Source organism: Microplitis mediator, chromosome 8 (assembly GCF_029852145.1).
Source record: "Microplitis mediator isolate UGA2020A chromosome 8, iyMicMedi2.1, whole genome shotgun sequence".
Lineage (NCBI taxonomy): Eukaryota > Metazoa > Arthropoda > Insecta > Hymenoptera > Braconidae > Microplitis > Microplitis mediator.
In genome coordinates this window covers 2,951,622-2,971,402 of record NC_079976.1, presented here as the reverse complement: position 1 = coordinate 2,971,402, position 19,781 = coordinate 2,951,622, and the positions used below count along the sequence as shown (strand labels likewise).

General features: G+C 28.4%; 3 protein-coding genes across 4 annotated transcripts; 1 reads left to right on the top strand and 2 right to left on the bottom strand.

The window, feature by feature from the left end:
- Nucleotides 1-4,057: 4,057 nt before the first annotated feature.
- Nucleotides 4,058-6,995, bottom strand: LOC130672879 (uncharacterized). The gene is made up of 7 exons (XM_057477649.1): nt 6,679-6,995; nt 5,631-5,965; nt 5,305-5,561; nt 5,041-5,225; nt 4,749-4,908; nt 4,487-4,644; nt 4,058-4,416 (listed from the first exon to the last, which is right to left on the bottom strand). The coding sequence occupies exons 1-7, from the start codon at nt 6,679-6,681 to the stop codon at nt 4,081-4,083; spliced, it is 1,434 nt and encodes a 477-aa protein (XP_057333632.1). The 5' UTR covers nt 6,682-6,995; the 3' UTR covers nt 4,058-4,080.
- Nucleotides 6,996-14,122: 7,127 nt separating this feature from the next.
- LOC130672881 (annexin B9-like) lies at nt 14,123-15,844 on the top strand. Of its 2 annotated transcripts, none has more exons than XM_057477652.1 (5): nt 14,123-14,276; nt 14,603-15,032; nt 15,144-15,245; nt 15,352-15,530; nt 15,594-15,844. In XM_057477652.1, the coding sequence occupies exons 1-5, from the start codon at nt 14,256-14,258 to the stop codon at nt 15,681-15,683; spliced, it is 822 nt and encodes a 273-aa protein (XP_057333635.1). In that variant the 5' UTR covers nt 14,123-14,255; the 3' UTR covers nt 15,684-15,844. The 2 variants fall into 2 exon arrangements, with proteins under 2 accessions (XP_057333635.1, XP_057333634.1); XM_057477651.1 differs by having other exon boundaries at nt 14,603-15,056.
- Nucleotides 15,845-18,014: 2,170 nt separating this feature from the next.
- LOC130672885 (uncharacterized) lies at nt 18,015-19,296 on the bottom strand. The gene is made up of 2 exons (XM_057477661.1): nt 19,110-19,296; nt 18,015-18,847 (listed from the first exon to the last, which is right to left on the bottom strand). The coding sequence occupies exons 1-2, from the start codon at nt 19,161-19,163 to the stop codon at nt 18,224-18,226; spliced, it is 678 nt and encodes a 225-aa protein (XP_057333644.1). The 5' UTR covers nt 19,164-19,296; the 3' UTR covers nt 18,015-18,223.
- Between the last annotated feature and the right edge of the window lie 485 nt (nt 19,297-19,781).

The window sequence follows — 19,781 nt, the reverse complement described above, 5'->3', positions numbered from 1 at the left end:
GTTGAAGTACATATTTACTATGATTAAGAATATTATTTGTTTGTATAGTATCGGGTAAATATTTCTTTAAATGAAGTATTTATACTTGAGAAAAGTTTTTTTTTCAGTGTAGTATACTGAGAAAAGAATTTATCAAATATTAATAAAATTTATCAATATTTGATAAATGGCTTACTTAGATTGTTCCCAAGTCGGTCATTATCAAATATTAATACACAGTTTATTAAATATTAATAAACAGCTTATCAAATATTAGTAAACGTGTTTATTAAATATTAATAAACAGTTTATCAACTATTGATCGGCAGTTTATCAAATATTAATAAATATGGACTGATCTATAGTTAACGATTCTACATATACTATATACTATCGTGACATGTAAACAGTTTGTTGGGTTAATGTAGGTTAGGTGGAATTTTAAATAGAAATAGAATAAGAACTAATAATCATTATTGTCATACATGACTTTATTAGAAATTTTATACGCTAATGCATGGCTAACCTATTTACAAATGTCTTAGAATCCAATAAATTCTCATAGAGGTTTTATTAAAATGAATAGATTCTATAACAAAGTGCTACAGTTAAGTATAAGCATTGTAGATACAGCTATGAGAATTTATCATTTTTTTTTTTTTCAGTACAAATAGCACATATAATCATATAACCATTTGACTACATATAATCATACAACCATGTATGATCCGTATATGCACATTTACGTAGCACATGTAGCCACATATGACTATGTATGATTAATTTTTCAAGGGAAAATAAAATGCGCAATCAATTAAGTATTGGTGTTATATCCTGGCTGTCAAGCAGGGCCCGTTCTTAGCTCACTAGATTATTTTACCGACCTAAAGTCTATTCCCAAAATAAGGCATCCTAATTACCAACAATTAGAGTACCTTAAGTAGATAATTATAATAACTTAAGAATATTATATATCATAAGAATTACTCCATCATTTAAATTGTATAAAATAAGAATATCTTTAACATACGTGTATTTTACAAATCAATAATCAAATAACAAACTATCACCGGATGTACTTAATCCCACGTATGAGAACATTTTTCATAATAATCTTCAAGTATATTCAACTAGAGATAATTTAATCATTTTAAAACACAGCTGTATAAACTATTAGTAATAATTTGTAACAAACGCAGATGATATGAAAATGGACTTTGACTTTCAAATAAATAACTTTTCTCAGATATTACATCAGCCGAGGATCAAATCCCTTCTCGCGCTCGACGCATGGGTCTCATGCCCAATCGCCTCGCGCTGATAAGCAATGACGAGTTCAATGACCACTGAGTGTGAACTCTGATCAACAATTCAACCCCACTATTTTTGGTGCTTAGAATACCTTATAAAAACCCTCGCTCTCAGAGCAGGAGGGGCTCACTCTGTTCGATCATTATTAAAATACATTTAGTCTTAGACACATTAGACTTAGACTCTGAACACCAGATCTTTGATATCAGAGCTTATTAAATTATCAAGTCCATAGTCATACCTTCTGTAAGTTGACTATTGAACATACATCATTTGTATATTAAGTGTATACTTTCAACTTCTAAATTCTATAACTATCAATTGTGAATAAAGTTATTGTTATATCTAAAATACAACCAGTTATTTCGGGTCACCGTGAGGTGATTTGCTGTCGAGAACCCAATACCTAGAAATACTACAGAACTAGCTGAGCTCAACATCAACATCGTGCAGCGAAAACGTAACAATTGGAAATGTAGAAATATAAAATTTTATTGTAAACTTCTACAAGTAACAACATTGAACCCATTGAATAACTGGTGAACCATCAATGGTTTGATATAGTTATTCAAATCAACTTTGTATAATTTATGATTAATACATTGTTTTTTTGATGGTAACACTATAACGAATCCTTTTACATGCTGGTCTAATCCAATTGTGCAACATTCTTGATAAATAAAATAATAAATGTTATTGTTATTGATAATATGATAAATTATACCGAATACAGGATTATCATCAATATTGTGATGTAAATAAAATAAATTTCCTGGTTTAAATTCTTTATTATTTATTTTAATATATGAAACTTCAATAACGGAAATGTTGTTTAATAAATTATTAAATTTCAATTGGGTTTTTTTACCAAGCTTAATACTATTTTCGAACCCTATTTTATTTAAAAATTTAAAACTTAAGCCTAATTGTAAATGAAATGCTAGTGTATAGCATATATTAACACGTGAACAAACCAATTGGGCGTATTTTTTTGATTTTTGATGATAAGATTCATGTTTTTCACAAGAAAAATTTTTTACTGGACCCATTGCTTCAATTATCCTTTTGTAATGAATTAAATTATGGTATTTAATAGTCAAATTACAATTGAACAATTCAATGTAAAGTTCATTATGAGCTTGAGATAACTGTTGTAAATATTTTAAATCGGTCTGTGTAATACAATTTGATGTAAGAATGTTCATTAAATCAAATTGAATTAAGTGAAACATCCATACACGATCGTTTTCAGGAATACAATCTCCAACTATCATCCCAAAGTATGTAATTAAAAATGACATTTCTGCTCCTGTGATAATAATATGGCCCTGTTGAATATGTTTTCCATTTATAGATAATAATTTATTTCCATGATCTATATCAGAGTAATTAAAATATCGCAAACGATCATTCAAATCATTTAATGTAAAATAATTTTGATCAATACAATATTTAATTATTTTTGCCATATTATATCGACAAATACCGAGAAAAAAATCATGCAAAACATCACAAGTAATATTGACAACATTATGAAAGTACGGAACTTTATTAAAAGTGCATTCTTCCTTTACTCCACAATCAGATAATTTGACGTCTTCTTTATAATTCTCCAATGTTCTAAGTAAACTCAAATCTTCAATGCAAAGTTTTTGCGTTGTTTGTTTTGGAGCACGACAAATACGACAGCAATACCCATGTGCAAATGACTGATTGTAACCTAGGAGGCTATTGAGCGCTAAGTTATCACCTAATACTCCAATTAACACAAAATAAATTTGATTTAATTGACCGTCAATAGAAATTTGGATTCCAGTATTTGCTAGTTCTTCGAATTCCTTTATGACTCTAGTAAAACATTTATCATTTTTAAATTCATTATAATCTGCATTATATGTTAATTGAGCTAGAAGAATACTATCAACTGATGATGAGTATTGAGGTGGTAGTGCTGCAATTGAATAATAAAGACCACCCATTTTATGTGTGGTTGCAGCAGGAGAAAGAGGATCTCCAATACCAAAGTCATCGTAATACAAATAAATTGGTATAACAGTTCTGTCAACAAAATGACTTTTTACTTGATGCCAGACTGTTCCTTGGAACAAACTCGTATACACTGTATTTTCATTTGTACGTGAAATTTCATCCTTCATGTAATTAATAATTTTATCATATACATTTGGAAGTTCCATAAAGTTTTTTAATACTTTTGTCAATGGAACAAACTGTGCATAACACTCTTTTTTTGTTCTTATCGTTGTGCCGTTAATGGTTTTATCGTCATCTATTTCTCCGAGTAAAATTTTTTCAGGTAGTATCAAAACATTTAACGATTTTAAAAAGGTAATTCTCTTAGCTTCAGTACTTAATTTATCTATTACATTTAAATCCATAGAATTTTGAATTGATGTAAATAAATCTGGAGTAGTAATTGCTATTATTTTTTGTAAAAATAGAGTTTTTAATTCTTGTGTATACTCTGTCAAATCCGAAATAATTTCTTGAGTTAATGCTCTTGTTATAGAGTTATTAGTATATAATTTACCAATAAAATTTAATAAACAATTCTGAATAGAGTTCTTATTATTTATGTCATCATTAGTTTCATGAATTTCAAAATACGGACATTTAAATATATGGTTTTTCAATGTCGGAATACATAAAAATTTACGAACACAACCCGAATTAAAACAAGAAAATGAACGCTGCATTGGATGGACACTTGTAATATGATTTAAAAGACTATGAATATCACAAAATGTTGTAGAACAAATATTGCACTTCATTTTAGCGCCGCTTTAGCTTATTGAATAAATCACAAATGAAGGGTATTTTGATATCACACGAAGTATGAATATTATAAACACCCCACTGAATAAAGTACCAAAATGTTTCACTTTCAACAGGGTATGAAACTTTAAATGTCAAAAATACTTTTAATAAAGTATTGAGACAATTGAGTATTGATTTGATTTCGTATTGGACGTTATCTACTCGCACATAACATGCATCAATTGACATTGAATCCTTTCCAACAATAATCATAAAAGGCTGAACTGGTAATCCCATTTTTAACATTTTTTCATTTTTCGCACGCACTTTTGTTTCAATTGCTCCAGGCATCTAGAAAAAATATCTAACATTTATACCTATTATCTAAACAATATAAACAATATTTGTAAAATTTTTTTACTGGAACATGAATAAAAATTCCATCTCGTGTTTCTTCTAGATCTGGTTTCCAAACGTTTTTTTTCTTTCCTTTATTCGCTGTTGATTTGATGCTGACTGTTTTGGATTTCGAACATAGTACACTTGATAAAATTTTAATTTGCAAGAGCGACTTAGCGTCTGTAAATAATGAATAAAATAAATATAATAACAAATTATATTTATAGTGTTTTTTATTTAATGGTGAAGAAATTATTATGAATACAAAGAAAAGTTGACCATACTTTCAGTTAAATTTGGCTGTCTCTCCAGTAATTCTAAGTTCTTAGTTTCTGACTCTCTTAACTTGGTACGATATAAACTTATTGTTTTATCAAACAGCGATTGCCAGTTGTCACCAAATGTATTATTATCACCAAATTTTTTTACGAAGTCTCTTTCAATCTGACAAATTGATTTTATTTGTAATATAAATAAATAAATAAACATGTACACGCAAAAGTGAACATACAAATATATATATATATATATATATATATATATAAATATAAATTAAGGAATAAGTGAAAAATATACCAGCTGATATCCAATACTATCTTTTAGAATTGGCCAGTCATTATAAATATCAGTAACCGTTTGAAATTGATTCGACTCGATTTCATTTTCTCGTAAAGCATATGAAATATCCCAATGCTTTAAAACATCCTCGATATCTCGATTGTTTATTAGCCAAGTTTTACTTTTCTCAGGTTCTGTTTTTTCTGTAGTAAATATATAGAAAATAAGTAAAAATCATCTTTCATAAAAGCTAAAAGAGAAAATTTATACATGTATCATTACCGATATGATCTAGTTGTGAATCCTTAGGTTTTGAATCTGAAGGAACTTCACAAAGCGATTTCCAATGCTGACCTTCACGGATAATAGTGCAATTATATTTATATGCGTTCACTAATTTTCCTTTTGCTCCAATATACTTGGTAGTCTGAAAGTCCTTTCTTTTTATTGGAGCAACATAATAAGATTCCAAACACTCGTTATTAAATTTTGAAACAATATCTCGTGCAATTTTTTCAAGATCTTCATTTGTTAGTGTCCTATTCAATAAAAATTTAACTCAATATTATAATTTTAACATTAAAACACATAATGAAATTAACATTTACATTCCATAACGCCGAATATAAAATAAACTGACGATTTCACATAAACGACCTTGGATTCTGTTCTCCAACTCCGAAAAAGCTTTATAATAAGACAGAACTGATGGCCCTAATGGGTGATCATTCAATATCTCATGAATATCGAAGAATAACACTTCTGAAATTTTTTGCTTTTTTGATGGCTTATCGTAAACAGAAGATTCAGGAATATTTTCACTTAGTACACTATTGATATTTAATAATATTTCTTGCTCATTTTCTCCGAGTATTATATCAGTCTCATTGAGATCAATCGATTGAGTTGATATTGATGGTTGAGCGCCAAAACTATTTAGACTCTGAAAATAATGAAAAAATTTTAATTAAAAAACAAATTTCAGTAATAAAAATATAAATAACCAAATTGTACACCTGGTTTTTGAAAATAATACAATGAATATTAAAGTATAAACCCTGATTAAGAAAAATTATTTGAAATGATTCAGAACAATTTGAAAAGATTTATAACAATTTGAATCGACTAAAATATAGAGATACACTTAGCTTGGATTAAATCATTTTTCTTAATCAGGGAAATGCAAATAAAAATTGAGGAAAGAAAACAATCAACCAACTTCTTCTTTATATTTTTTTATTAATTTTATTTTCAATCCAATGGAAGGGATTAATTGGGCAATGTCTTTGGGATCGCCATTAAGGAACTCTCCAAGGGTTTCAATGTCGGATATATCATTTTCTATAAACACAAAACAAATTTCAAATCTTATGAAACAAAAAAACATTTATTTATGCAGACTTGTTTCTTACATGAATTTGTTTTTTTTTATGTAAATATTTATATAAGAACATATATATATATATATATATATATATATATATATATATATATATATATATATATATATATATATATATATATATATATATATATACGTAACATTGATTAAAAAATGAAACTTGATGAATATTCACCATGTATGTCATTAACCAAACACAACGTACGCTAAATTTATGTATGAATATAAATATAATTATAGATAAAAATACATACCATTCAAAATTGGAAGTAATTTTAGCAAGTCCCACTTTTTTAATAATTCTTCCATGACACTTTATTTTATTTCTTTTAATTATTCCGACAAGCATAAAAACAATTTATTAACTTGTGACGCGGATGCAAGGCAATATGTTAGGTTAGAGGGTACAACGCCACCACACTTATTAATACTATATATAAATTTCACATATCAATAGTTGATAAAATTTTATCAAATATTAATAAATTTCGACTAAATATTGATCAGCAACCTATCAAATGTTAATATCAATTTATTAATATTTAGTCGATAGAAAGATCGATATTTGATATGTGTAGGATAATATTTAATAAATACAGTTGAATATTTGATATATATAATTTATCAAATATTGATAAATCAATTTATCAAATATTAGTAAATTTTTCTCTCAGTGTACATAAGTTGACGATACAATTAATCGTTATACTTAATTTAAACTTTGTAACACATATATTTAAAAAACGGGAATACATTAAGGTTTGACACTCCCGTAAACTCCTTTAGGAGTTGAATCTATTAAATCCGGTTTATGAGAGATACTTACACAGAAAAAAAGGTTATCTTGAATTAAGAAAATATTTTGGAAGACAAATGTTTTCGGGAATTAAATCAAGATTTTCTTGAGCCGAGAGAATTTGTCTTGGTTAAAAAAAATTTGCCTTGGTCGGAGAAGATTTCTACTTTATCGGAGAAAATTTAGGTTTCCAAAAAAATTTTCTTGAATCAAGAATATTTATCTTCAGTCGAGAATTTTTTTTTCTGTATACATGACAAAGTTAACGTTCATGCCGAATTTAAACTCTGTAACACATATATTCAATGAACGGAAGCATATTAACCTTTAACGCCCCGTGAACCCCCTTAAGAGTTGATTTTCTTAAAGCCGTTTCATGAGGGATCCCTAAATGACATAATAAACGTTCATGCCGAATTTCAACACTGTAACGTATGTATTTGAAAAACGGAAGCATATTAACGCTTGAAGCCCACGCAAACCCTGTTAGGAGTAAATTTTATTAAAGCCCTTATGGAGAATACCTACATGACATAACAAACGTTCACACTGAATTTTAAATCCGTAAGCCTTATAGTTCCAGAGATACTATATTGAATAGATTTACATTCTTACTTAGTTACAAATAAGTCAGATTAGACTCTTGTATTTTGACTGTTTAATAAACTGCGATATACGATTCAGTTGACAGAAACAATTGATAAATGAAACAAAATCTAATCGATAAAAAAAATATAAAAAACAATTAACGCTAATGGAATAAAAACAATTGATGGCTGTAATTTAACTATTTTTCTCTTATACTTTTAGAAAAATAATTTAAATACCCGAATCCTGAGGAACAATTGATTCAAAAAGTAGCCTATATTTTAAGTGACAACATCTTGTATATGTATAAAAAATTTCATCTCAATCAGATAAGTGGTTAATTAGTTATAAAGGTACAAACCGACAGAGAGACAGACAGACGAAAATTCCAAAATGGGTAGATAATGTATGAGTAGGTCAAAAAAATGATATTTGACGCATAAATCGAAATAAAAACACCATGTACAGACAGAGCCTATAGATTTATATATGAATATAGAAGTATAGATATAAAATACACTAATGGAAAAAATTAAAGGATCAAAAAAAAATTCTAAATTTTCAGGCGAATTTCAACAGGCTCTAACTTTGAGAGAAATGGTCGTACAAGAAAAGAAAAAAAAAGTAAATTGTAGCTCCAAGTATCTACTTTTTGGATTAGAACTTTAAAATTTTTTAGCGTCAGCAGTTTTTGAGTAATCTTAGAAAAACCAACGACAAAACAATTTTCAAATTTTTTTAATTTTTTTTTTTTGGTCTCCGGGCGTGGAAAAAATTATTTTTGCTTAACCACTATGAGGATCGGATACCTTCATTATTCAGCTTTAATTTCTTTTTTTATGGACCTTGATACGTCCACTTCTCGCCGAGATATCGGTCTTCAAATGGAAAAGGATCCTTTTGACTTTGATTATCGATATCTCAGAAACCAATGATCGCACAGAAAGTTAATGGTGGGTTTTAAAAACTTAAATAAATACCCTTCAACGATTAGCCATTGCTTTTTCGAAAAAATAGCTATTTTCGATACGTAGGATTAAAAAGAGGGTTTGCGGCATGCTTGGATTGGCGACACAAGTCTTGGGTTATGCCGCATTCTCAACGAGAACGAGTACATGTAGGTACGAGATGTAGGTACGAGTTCTCGTTGTGAATGTAACATATCCCTAGACGAGTGTTGACAATACATGCATACCGTATCCCTCTTTTTAATCCTTTGTATCGAACAATATTTTTTATAACGACTGCCTTTAAAGTTTAATCGAGAGGAATTCAATCATTTAAAGAATAAAAAATTATCTTCTAAATATAAACAATTGTACAAGTGTAAATAATAACAATCTATTCATGTTTTATTTTTCAATTGAATTCTATCAATTAGTTTATTAATTTTATTAATTTAAATCTGTGACTGTTTTTAATAATGTGAAAATTTTTAATGAACGATTAATAATATGATAATAATATTATTTTCACAATACAAACACACAAGTTATGATATTCAATAAGAATAAGAAACATATGATCACTATGCAGGTTTCCAATTGTCGTCTTTCTATCTGCGCATGTGCGAATTTCAGGATAAATGCGACAGTAGGAGTATATGGAGAAAAAAGTATCACTATCTTTTTCTAACTCGAGTGAACGACGGTTGCTAGGTAATTTGTATACATTTCCTATAGGCAATTACTTTTCAGCACAGTAAAATCATGCTGAAAAGTCCAACAGCTGATTTTTCGACATCGTTCTATAGTTTCGTCAAGTTATCGAGAGAAAGACCTATTTTACTCGCGCCACACGACGCTCGAATATTGAACTTTAAAGGCAGCAGTTATAAAAAAATTTTTTCCTATCGTCACATGAATTTAAAAATGCACCAAAAAAAGGACCTTTTGTGGTTTCTTGGAAAATCAAGCGCTGAAACGAAAATATTGTGGAAATCGATAATGTTGACTGTGCATTTTACAGTTCAATATGTCTACAAAAACCCTGCAGAGAGCCAGATTAATCCAACCAGCCGTTTCTTTGTTTCACGCGATCAAATTTTTAAAAAAATTAAAGGATCACGTTTTTTGCTCTGAAAAGCTCATAATCTTTAACAAGATGAAAACAAACATTTTTTCAGAGCTTTGTCCACAATTTTATTGCAGACAGTGCTTAAATTTCCAAAAAAGAAAAAACTTTTTTTTCGAAACAAAATTTAAAAAAAAAAAATTTTTTTTCAAAAAAATTTTTTTTTGGAATAACTTTAGGAAATTTACAAAACCAACACCCAATAATTTTTAACACGTTTACGTCGCTGCATTCCGTGATTTTACTGATCTCTCAGTCATTAAATTAAAAAAATATTTTTTTTTTTTAAATTTTGAGCATTTCAGATTATATATGAATCATAAAAGTTATTAAAAACATAATAATTTTTGCATTAGGATATCCCAATAAGTTCCCAACTGGGTCTCGATGTGGCAAAACCAATAAAAGTTATTTACTTTTGCATTGGGCTATCCCGACGAGTTCCCAATTGGGTCCCACTTAGGAAAAACTGATGTTGGGTAGGTGATTTTTGCGTTGGGATGTCCCAACAAGTTCCCGATCGGGTTCCGACTACACAGAAAAAACAGATATCTTGAGTCAAGAAAATATTTTTGAAGACAAACGTTTTCGGGAACCAAGTCAAGATTTTCTTGAGCCAAGAGAATTCGTCTTGGTTGGAGAAGATTTCTACTTTATCTGAGAAAATTTAGGTCTCCAAAAAAATTTTCTTGAATCAAGAATATTTACCTTCAGTCGAGAATTTTTTTTTTCGTGTGTAGGGTAGTCCTACTGGGCATGCCCCAGCGATTCCCAATTGGGGCCCAATATATGTATTGGGACAATTTCTAGTCAGGGCAATCAGGTAAATGTTTTTTTTTTATATCACTATCTAGCACTAATTCGATGTTGATGAAGGTGGGCTAGAACAATACAGTCATTTAAGGTGAAATGAGGCGGCATCTACTCAAAAAAAAAATATAGTTTTTAGTGAAAAGTGCATAATTATAGTGCGTTTCTATTTTACGGAAAGTTAATCAGCCCAGAAGCGGCCAATTTAAAATTTTGTCACAAAAGTAAGGCCTCATTTTGCCCCACCTTTCTTGACATTAGATTTTTTGTGCTCTATTCTGATCATTTTTTTTCTTCTTTTTTTTATTATAGAGTATAGAGTTGAGGTGACGGAACATTTTAGAAAATTACCTTATTCTGTACGACGACGTTTTGCAGACAAAATTGATGGGACTTATCATTCAGGCAACAGTATGTACTTTAGCTATTTATTTAACGATTATTATTTAGCATCACGATTTATCAAAATATAAATGCAATCCGAGCGATCTCTACACAGAAAAAAACGGACCTCAATATTAAGTTACAATTATCATGTAGAAAGTAACCCGAAACCATTAATGAATCTGATAAATTTTACTTGTGGCATAAGTAGAAAATTACTATTCCATAAATAAAAGACACAAACGCTCAGTAATTTTGAATTTATGATAGCATATTTTACTTATATGGAACAGTAATTTTTTTACTTTTGTCAAAAGTAAAAGCTATCGGCTTCCATTGGTGGTTTCCAGATACTTTCCACATAGTAATTTTTGCTTACTTTTTTTTTCCTGTAGAAATGATGAGAAAATAGTTCGAAATATAGAACTTAATTTATTGACAGAAAGTAATTTATGTAAACTGATAATATATATATTTTCTTTCCTTTTTCATGGACTCATAGGCGAACTCATCGATAACCAAACTAATTATTAGGGTGGCGCAAAAAAACCGACTATTTTTTTTTTTCGATCTCGCATGAAAATTTGTTGGTTTACGATGTTTTAAGAAGCCTCTCCAAAAATCAGCTCGATAAAAAATTTTCAAGAGGTCGCTCACGAATTTTGAAAATATCAAAAATGATGGAAATTCGGATTTTCATTTCTAAATTTTTTCTTTCTCGTGGCAGCAACAGTTTATATTTGTAAAATCATGACTATGCTGAAAATTTCAGCCCAAAATTTAAATATTTGAACGGTGCTCAAGAATTTTGAATATTAACTGATAATATGTAACTAATAGTTTGAATTAGTTTTTATATTTTTTTACAACTCAATTATTGTCATTTCACTTAAATATAACTTTTGCATAACCAAAAATATACAGGACAGTCTTAAACAATAAAATTTTGTAAGTTTTGAATAAGCGAATAAACCTACAAATTGAATTAAAAAATAAAAAAGTATGTAAAAAACTTGATATTTCTATTTCTCGGGTTATATTTTCATTCGTTGTCATGCAAATTGATGGTGAAAAAATCGAGAAGCTTTATTATTAATATTTAAGGGTCGCTCAAAAACGTCCAAAAGACAGCACTCGGAAACATTCAAAATTCTTGAACGAGGTTTAAATATTTAAATTTTGGGCTGAAATTCTCAGTGTAGTCATGATTTCACAAATATAAACTATTGCTGCCACAAGAAAGAAAAAAATTTAGAAATAAAAATCCGAATTTCGATTATTTTTGATATTTTCAAAATTCGTGAGCGACCTCTTGAAAATTTTTTATCGAACTGATTTTTGGAGAGGCCTCTTAAAACATCTTAAACCAACAAATTTTCATGCGAGATCGAAAAAAAAAAAATAGTCGGTTTTTTTGCGCCACCCTACTAATTATTATCGTAGAAAGTTAGAAGAAGCTGTAAGAGAATTAGATATACGTCATTGTATCCGCTTAATTGTATTGATGTTGAGCGATAGAATACTTGATGATGTCAAAATGTCTTATAAAAATGCTAATGGTAAACCACTTGTGAGTCCATTACGTGTAAGTTTCCTTATTTTTTATAATCACTACCAATAACTGTTCATAAACAATTTATCAATTGCTTTTGAATTGTAGAGAACTGGAGTATATTTAAATGAGTTTTAAATTATTTTTTACAGGAACTTCCCGAAGGAGATAACCTCGAAGCGATTTCAGCAATTCCGATTCTTAGTCCCCCTGGGTCTTACAGAGATGATATGCTGCCCAACCCTTATTATTACAAAAAAATCATAACAAGCTATTCAACTTGACGATAATTAATTGTGCAGAATTTATCTTTATATTTTAATGAATAATAATGAGTTTTTTAATTGAATTAAACTTTCAATCGAACAAATCGACTGTAACTTTTTCACATAAACAATGATTGTATAATAAACTTTTTTCTTTTATATTTATTACGACAATTATTATGAAATTTCTATTTCATTTTATCTTCAATAATATCATCTTCATTATCTTCCTCAGTTACCCAAAAAAATCCAAAATAATGATTTTTGGTTCATAAAAAATATTATAATTTCTTTTCATTTTTATATATGCAATTAATTACTTCAGTTTATGGGAATTGTCCTATTAATTACGATCACTGTTGCCGCTAATACCAATGAGTCAGCATTGTGAATTCAAAGTAAGCGAAAAACATATTTTTAACAATAATTGAATAGAAAAAATTCTACTATCTTTATTTTATTTTTCGTTTTTTTTTTTAATTTTGGGATTGCAGCATATTCTAATTAATTTACTAATTTTTCGTGGTTAGATAGCAGTATCTTGAAGCCTTATTGAAAAAAATCCCCGAAACATTTTGGTGTCATAGTTACTTTACCACACCTGTTGGCATTTTTAGATGACTCATTACGATAATCATAAACTTCAGTCTACTGTATTTAATTTTACACGGGCCTGAAGCATTAAAAATGACCGATAATTTATATTATTTCAAAATAAACTCAACATCATACTCGAAGATTAGAGCAAATACTTCGAAGAAAAATATAATATTTCCTAATAATTTTTTTCTATTACTCATTTTAAACTCATTAAGCATGAGGGATTTAAAACCTTCTGCTTAAAATAAAATAACTTTATTTCCTCGTATACTTTCTTCTTGTTCAGTTTTATAAAATTAAAGTATTTTTATACATACTGAATCCGCAATGGCACAACCAATAATTACCGTAAGTGTTATTCTTTATAAATTATTTACAATTGAAATTGTTGAATTGTCTTAATTTTGAAAAAGTAATTACTTAAAAATATAATGACAATACGATTGTATTTAGTTTTACGCGAGCTCTAAGCTCTGATATGAACGATAATGAATTTATTTTGAAAAAAAAAATTTACGACCAGCTATTTAAGGAATAGAGAAATCACCTACAGTAGAATATAATATACAACAATATGAATATGTAGACTCTGATACTTTCCAATGATTGGTTGTCTCTAACTCCATTTTGAAACTAATTAAGAGAGGGGTTGAATTCGTAGTTTCCTATTTCTAGTCAAAAATTTGCATTTACGGTTGAAACTTCTTCCTGTTAACTTCGTAAAATTGAATTTTCTATATTCCGGAATTTAGTTCAACGAACATGGCTCAATCATTAATTAACGTAAGTTTCATAATGACTAATTAATAATCATAATTTATTTAAATTTGAATAGTTTGAATTCCGATCAAATCTTTTTTTTTAAATTCATTTTAATGTCTGAAAATTTATTACTCAGTAGTAAATTAAATTTTGATACAAATTTATAATATGACTTGAAATTTTTTTACTATTGAACTCATTAGTTTTTTTTTATATCAACAAAAATTTATTCATATAATCAATTCTTGTGTATTAGACTTTGATAAGAACAATTTTATTGTTGAAAAAATATTTATCAATAGTTTATATTTATATCCAATAATATGTGTAATTGATTACTTTTACAGGTTATCAAAATTTTCTTGCCAATAATAATCAGTGGCAATGTGCTCGGTTCAGTTTGCCCGGCTACGGATCTTGGAACTTGTCAACTGGGTGCCCACGTCTATTATATAGATTCAATTTATCCTGTGGCCGACGTGGTTCGTCTCCACAATGCTATTGCAAATACCAATAAAAGTATAATCATAGATGTTTTTATCACTAAACACCTCGGAAACCGTAAAAGATTTTTGGAAGATTATTCTCATGCTTATGGCAAAATATTAGTATTTCATTGTAGAACACATTTATTTGGAAAGTTCGGTGATTTAATCACTGCCCTCGCAAATCCGAAGATACTTTTTCTTATCCACCAATTACATGTCATATTCTCAAACCCACACCGCAATAATTATGACATTCTGTTCGGAATCTTATGGTATCACGATATCAAAGGTATTAAAAGATCTTACCAATCAGGTTAGTATTTTTTGCCCCACCTTCCTCGACATTCGTTTTTTTGTATTTTAGACTACTAATTTTTTTTTTCTTTATTTCACTATACAGCTTATAGAATTGAGATGGTAGAACATTTTAAAAATTTACCGGATTTTATACAAAACCAATTTGATAGTATAATCGACCCATCTAGTCATAATTCAGGCGACGGTATGTATCACATTGTAATTTGATATTTTTTTGTATATATACTTTGTATATATACAATACTAATGGTATACTGAAATATATATTTTTTTTTTTTATTAATTTACAGGCGAATTAAAGCTCAGCCAACCTGATTTTTTTTGTGAAAAATTGTTAGAAGCATCAAGAGATGTAGATATGGATCGTTTTACATTCTTCATCGTTTCGACTCTAAACGATGATATTCTTAATGAAGTAGATTTTTCATGTACACTGAATTACGATAAGCCACTAAAGAGTCTATTAGAAGTAAGTTTTTTTAAAATCACAAAAAATTTTTTTTTAAATTATTTTTATAATTATTTTTTACAGGCACTTCCCTACGAAGGTTACCGCGAAGCAGTTTCAGCTATTCTTAATGCCTCTAGGATTTACGAAGACAATATGCTGCGCTCAGATTGAAAAAATTAATCAACTTAACGATAATTAATTGTGCAGAATTTATCTTTATATTTTAATGAATAATAATGAGTTTTTTAATTGAATTAAACTTTCAATCGAACAAATCGACTGTAACTTTTTCACATAAACAATGATTGTATAATAAACTTTTTTCTTTTATATTTATTACGACAATTATTATGAAATTTCTATTTCATTTTATCTTCAATAATATCATCTTCATTATCTTCCTCAGTTACCCAAAAAAATCCAAAATAATGATTTTTGGTTCATAAAAAATATTATAATTTCTTTTCATTTTTATATATGCAATTAATTACTTCAGTTTATGGGAATTGTCCTATTAATTACGATCACTGTTGCCGCTAATACCAATGAGTCAGCATTGTGAATTCAAAGTAAGCGAAAAACATATTTTTAACAATAATTGAATAGAAAAAATTCTACTATCTTTATTTTATTTTTCGTTTTTTTTTTTAATTTTGGGATTGCAGCATATTCTAATTAATTTACTAATTTTTCGTGGTTAGATAGCAGTATCTTGAAGCCTTATTGAAAAAAATCCCCGAAACATTTTGGTGTCATAGTTACTTTACCACACCTGTTGGCATTTTTAGATGACTCATTACGATAATCATAAACTTCAGTCTACTGTATTTAATTTTACACGGGCCTGAAGCATTAAAAATGACCGATAATTTATATTATTTCAAAATAAACTCAACATCATACTCGAAGATTAGAGCAAATACTTCGAAGAAAAATATAATATTTCCTAATAATTTTTTTCTATTACTCATTTTAAACTCATTAAGCGTGGGGGATTTATAACCTTCTGCTTAAAATAAAATAATTTCATGTAAGAAGCGACCATATTGTCCCGGAACCTACTATCTGGTCATAAAGTATTGACACGATCCTGAAGTTAGCAGACAATTAAAAATTTTTGGATTTTTTTTTGAACAGTTACATTTGAAGAAAAAAAAAAAACTAAAAATATGCACATGTAAAAAATTGAAAAGACTACAAGTGAAATTTTTTTAAATATTTTTTTTTTCATAATTTATCGTTTGTTAAAAAATCCAAAAATTATTAGACGTCGGCTAATTTCAGTATCACGGCTAACTTCAGTATCATTAAAAAAAATTGCTCTCCCACAATAATAATTATAAATATACATATAAAAAATTTTTTTTTTTATTATAAAAATAATTTGCAAAGGTGTGAAAAAGATTTAAAAAAGTTTAAATATAATAAAACAAAAAAAGAATGTGGATGGAAAAATGATTTAGAAAAATTTTAGCCGGCCAATAGCGATCTGGCTTGTAATAGCTGATGGTGGTCAATTAACACGCGGCTGGTACAGTTACGTGACGCGCCTGAAATTGGAGTTTTTGTTTCCAATATCAATTCCAGGTATACGGTGAAGGGTTTTAATTGGTCGCGCGGCTAAAGCCATCCAGGGATTTCTCTGTCTCTATCACTTTACTCATTCAATCATTTTCTCATTCACTTACTCACTCACTCACTCATTCTGTTCACTCAACCCCATCACACTCTACACTCCACACGCTATAACGTTAGTCCACTAGTATAATACATACATATATACACATATATTGGTAGAATGAATTTAAACAAATAGACGAGTATACACAGTGCATATAAAGCAATCGTTAAACGGTTCATCCACGAACCTTGACGACGTCCACCCTCCATAAGGCTCAATATGTGCGAATAATTTATTTTTTTTCATTCCATTATTTTTTACCCTCACGAAAATATTTCATTTCCATCATTGACTCTCGGAGATGAATTGCCTTGATAAGCGACACCGCGAGTCCCGATTGTGATGGAGATAGTCGAGTTTATTGCGGTGCTCGGTCACTCCTAGCTATAGATCTATATATATATTTATATAGTATATCCCGGTGAAAAGTAATTAACTGGCGGTCGTGAGTTTGAGAGGAAAATCAAGAAGACACGTACGGAAAAAGAAAAAACTAATCGATTGATAACTCTCACGTTTTCTCGATCACGATTCATTAGATTTTATATACATTGACTTGATGAACGTTTTTTTTACCGCGATCAATCAAATGAGTTACTGTTGAACAGTAATTAATTATTTAAAATTTAGTGTCCTTGTTATTGAATATTCGTTAATTAAAAATGGAATTGTAAAATTATTTAAGACAAAATTTTGATTAAATTCTTCAAAAATAAATTCGAGTTCTTATGAGTCCAAAAAATTTCAAGTGACTCGAAGCAAATAATTTTTATTTTTAATAAAATTATAAAATATTAATTAAAATAAAAAAATCAATGATATAGTTTTCACTTTTTTTCTTTTATTATCCACTCATTAATATAATATTGTAATTTTTTTTAATTGATTAGATAACTAATTATAAGAATTACTTATCAATATCTTGACAAATTATTTCGGAGTTGAATTTAATTTTACAAATAGAAAAAATAATAATTAACAATTTTTACAAGCAAAATTTATTCGTATTTAAAAAAAAACATTATTATTTTTAATTATTTTTCATTCCATTAACAATTGATTGCAGAAGAAGGTCCCCTCTGTACATTTTGAAGAACAGAACAAAATTGCCAAGACCAGAAACTATTTCATTTTTGTTTGAACGAACTAAATTTTCAATTTCATTTGGCCGGGACAATTTTTCGAGCACGAGATGAAGAACACCAATAGTATGTCTTAAAGCATTTGCTCGATTTTCAGTTAGATTTGAAGATGAGCGCCCGACATCAAGAAGTTTTCCGATAATCGCATATTCGTTAGTGCCCAGAATATTAACGATACTTCTTAAAATTGCAACGATCTCATGTTCAGATAATTTTGATAAATCGTCAATATCATAACGGCTCAATTTCTGGATTTCGTTGATCACCAGAGCAGACTCGTCTTTATCAAACTCCAATGCAGTCTTCAGATTATTGACTCTCGATAGAATTTGAGTCTCATTGAGTTTTAAAAAATCATCTAAAGAGTCACTGAGTCCTAAGGCGCTCATTAAATTACTCACTGTCGAAATCGCAAAATTTTTATCTAAAAGCAATGCATCACTAATTTGTTCCCCTGAATCGGTGACTTTTTCTTCTGGCGGGAGATTGAACGGTACCCGTGCAGCAAATACCTGTTTGAAAATAAATTCCACTGAATAATTTCAAAATAACGATAAATTTAGTGAAATATTCTATTATTTGTAAGTTACTATTTTTTTTTAAATTAATAAAACTAAAATATATTTCATACGGCGTTCAATTGAATAACTCTAAGCAGTTCGATGTAATTTACATGTAATAGAAAATAAAAATTTCATTCACATTTGCACAGAAAATATTTTAATGCAATTCATAAATTTATTTATATTATTATATATTTAAATAATAACTTACTTGTAAGCTCAAATGTGCCACAACAATGAAACACGTGAATAAAGTAGTCTTCATTTTTATTAAAATATTTTTGAAATTTTTGTAACAACTTTTGACTTGAACACTAGACTTACTAGTTCGACCTTCGATTCGGAAATGAACCTTACAACCAACTTATACTTTTATATACTCACTCTCTGACGTGCAATAAAATCATACAATGACGTACATTACCTACTTATCCCTAAATTTCCACGAAAACTCATTATTTCAACATTACAATAAACGTAATATAAGATAAGATAAATATAATTGTATTAAGAAATCATTGTAATGTTTATTTTTTTCCTAATTGCCCACCTGGAACTTTAGTTTCGTAAATCAATTTACTAATATTTTAATAATTAACGAATCATTGTTATTATGCGTCATGCTCAAAAGATGGGTAACTAGAAACAGAAGTTATTAAACGATATTCCAGGAATTTGACGCATTAAAACTAAATATCTATTGAAATTTTTACTAACTACGTAATGATTAGAAATTAAATGATCCTGAAGTTAGCAGACGTCTGAAAGTTTTTGAATTTTTTTAAAAACGATTAACTATAAAAAAAAATATTTTGAAAAATTGTACTTATAGTTTATTAAAGTTTCTACATGTGCATTTTTTTAGTTTTTTTTTTGTGTAATT

Excerpts from the sequence above, each read along its gene's own strand:
- LOC130672879 (XM_057477649.1), bottom strand. Across the intron at positions 5,562-5,630 it reads TATATTCGGCGTTATGGAAT|GACACTAACAAATGAAGATC; the intron begins GTAAATGTTAAT and ends TTTATTGAATAG. Across the intron at positions 4,645-4,748 it reads ACAGCCAAATTTAACTGAAA|ACGCTAAGTCGCTCTTGCAA; the intron begins GTATGGTCAACT and ends CATTATTTACAG.
- LOC130672881 (XM_057477651.1), top strand. The coding sequence starts at position 14,256 with ATGGCTCAATCATTAATTAAC. Across the intron at positions 14,277-14,602 it reads TGGCTCAATCATTAATTAAC|GTTATCAAAATTTTCTTGCC; the intron begins GTAAGTTTCATA and ends TTACTTTTACAG. Across the intron at positions 15,531-15,593 it reads CACTAAAGAGTCTATTAGAA|GCACTTCCCTACGAAGGTTA; the intron begins GTAAGTTTTTTT and ends TATTTTTTACAG.
- LOC130672885 (XM_057477661.1), bottom strand. The coding sequence starts at position 19,163 with ATGAAGACTACTTTATTCACGTGTTTCATTGTTGTGGCACATTTGAGC. Across the intron at positions 18,848-19,109 it reads TGGCACATTTGAGCTTACAA|GTATTTGCTGCACGGGTACC; the intron begins GTAAGTTATTAT and ends ATTTTCAAACAG.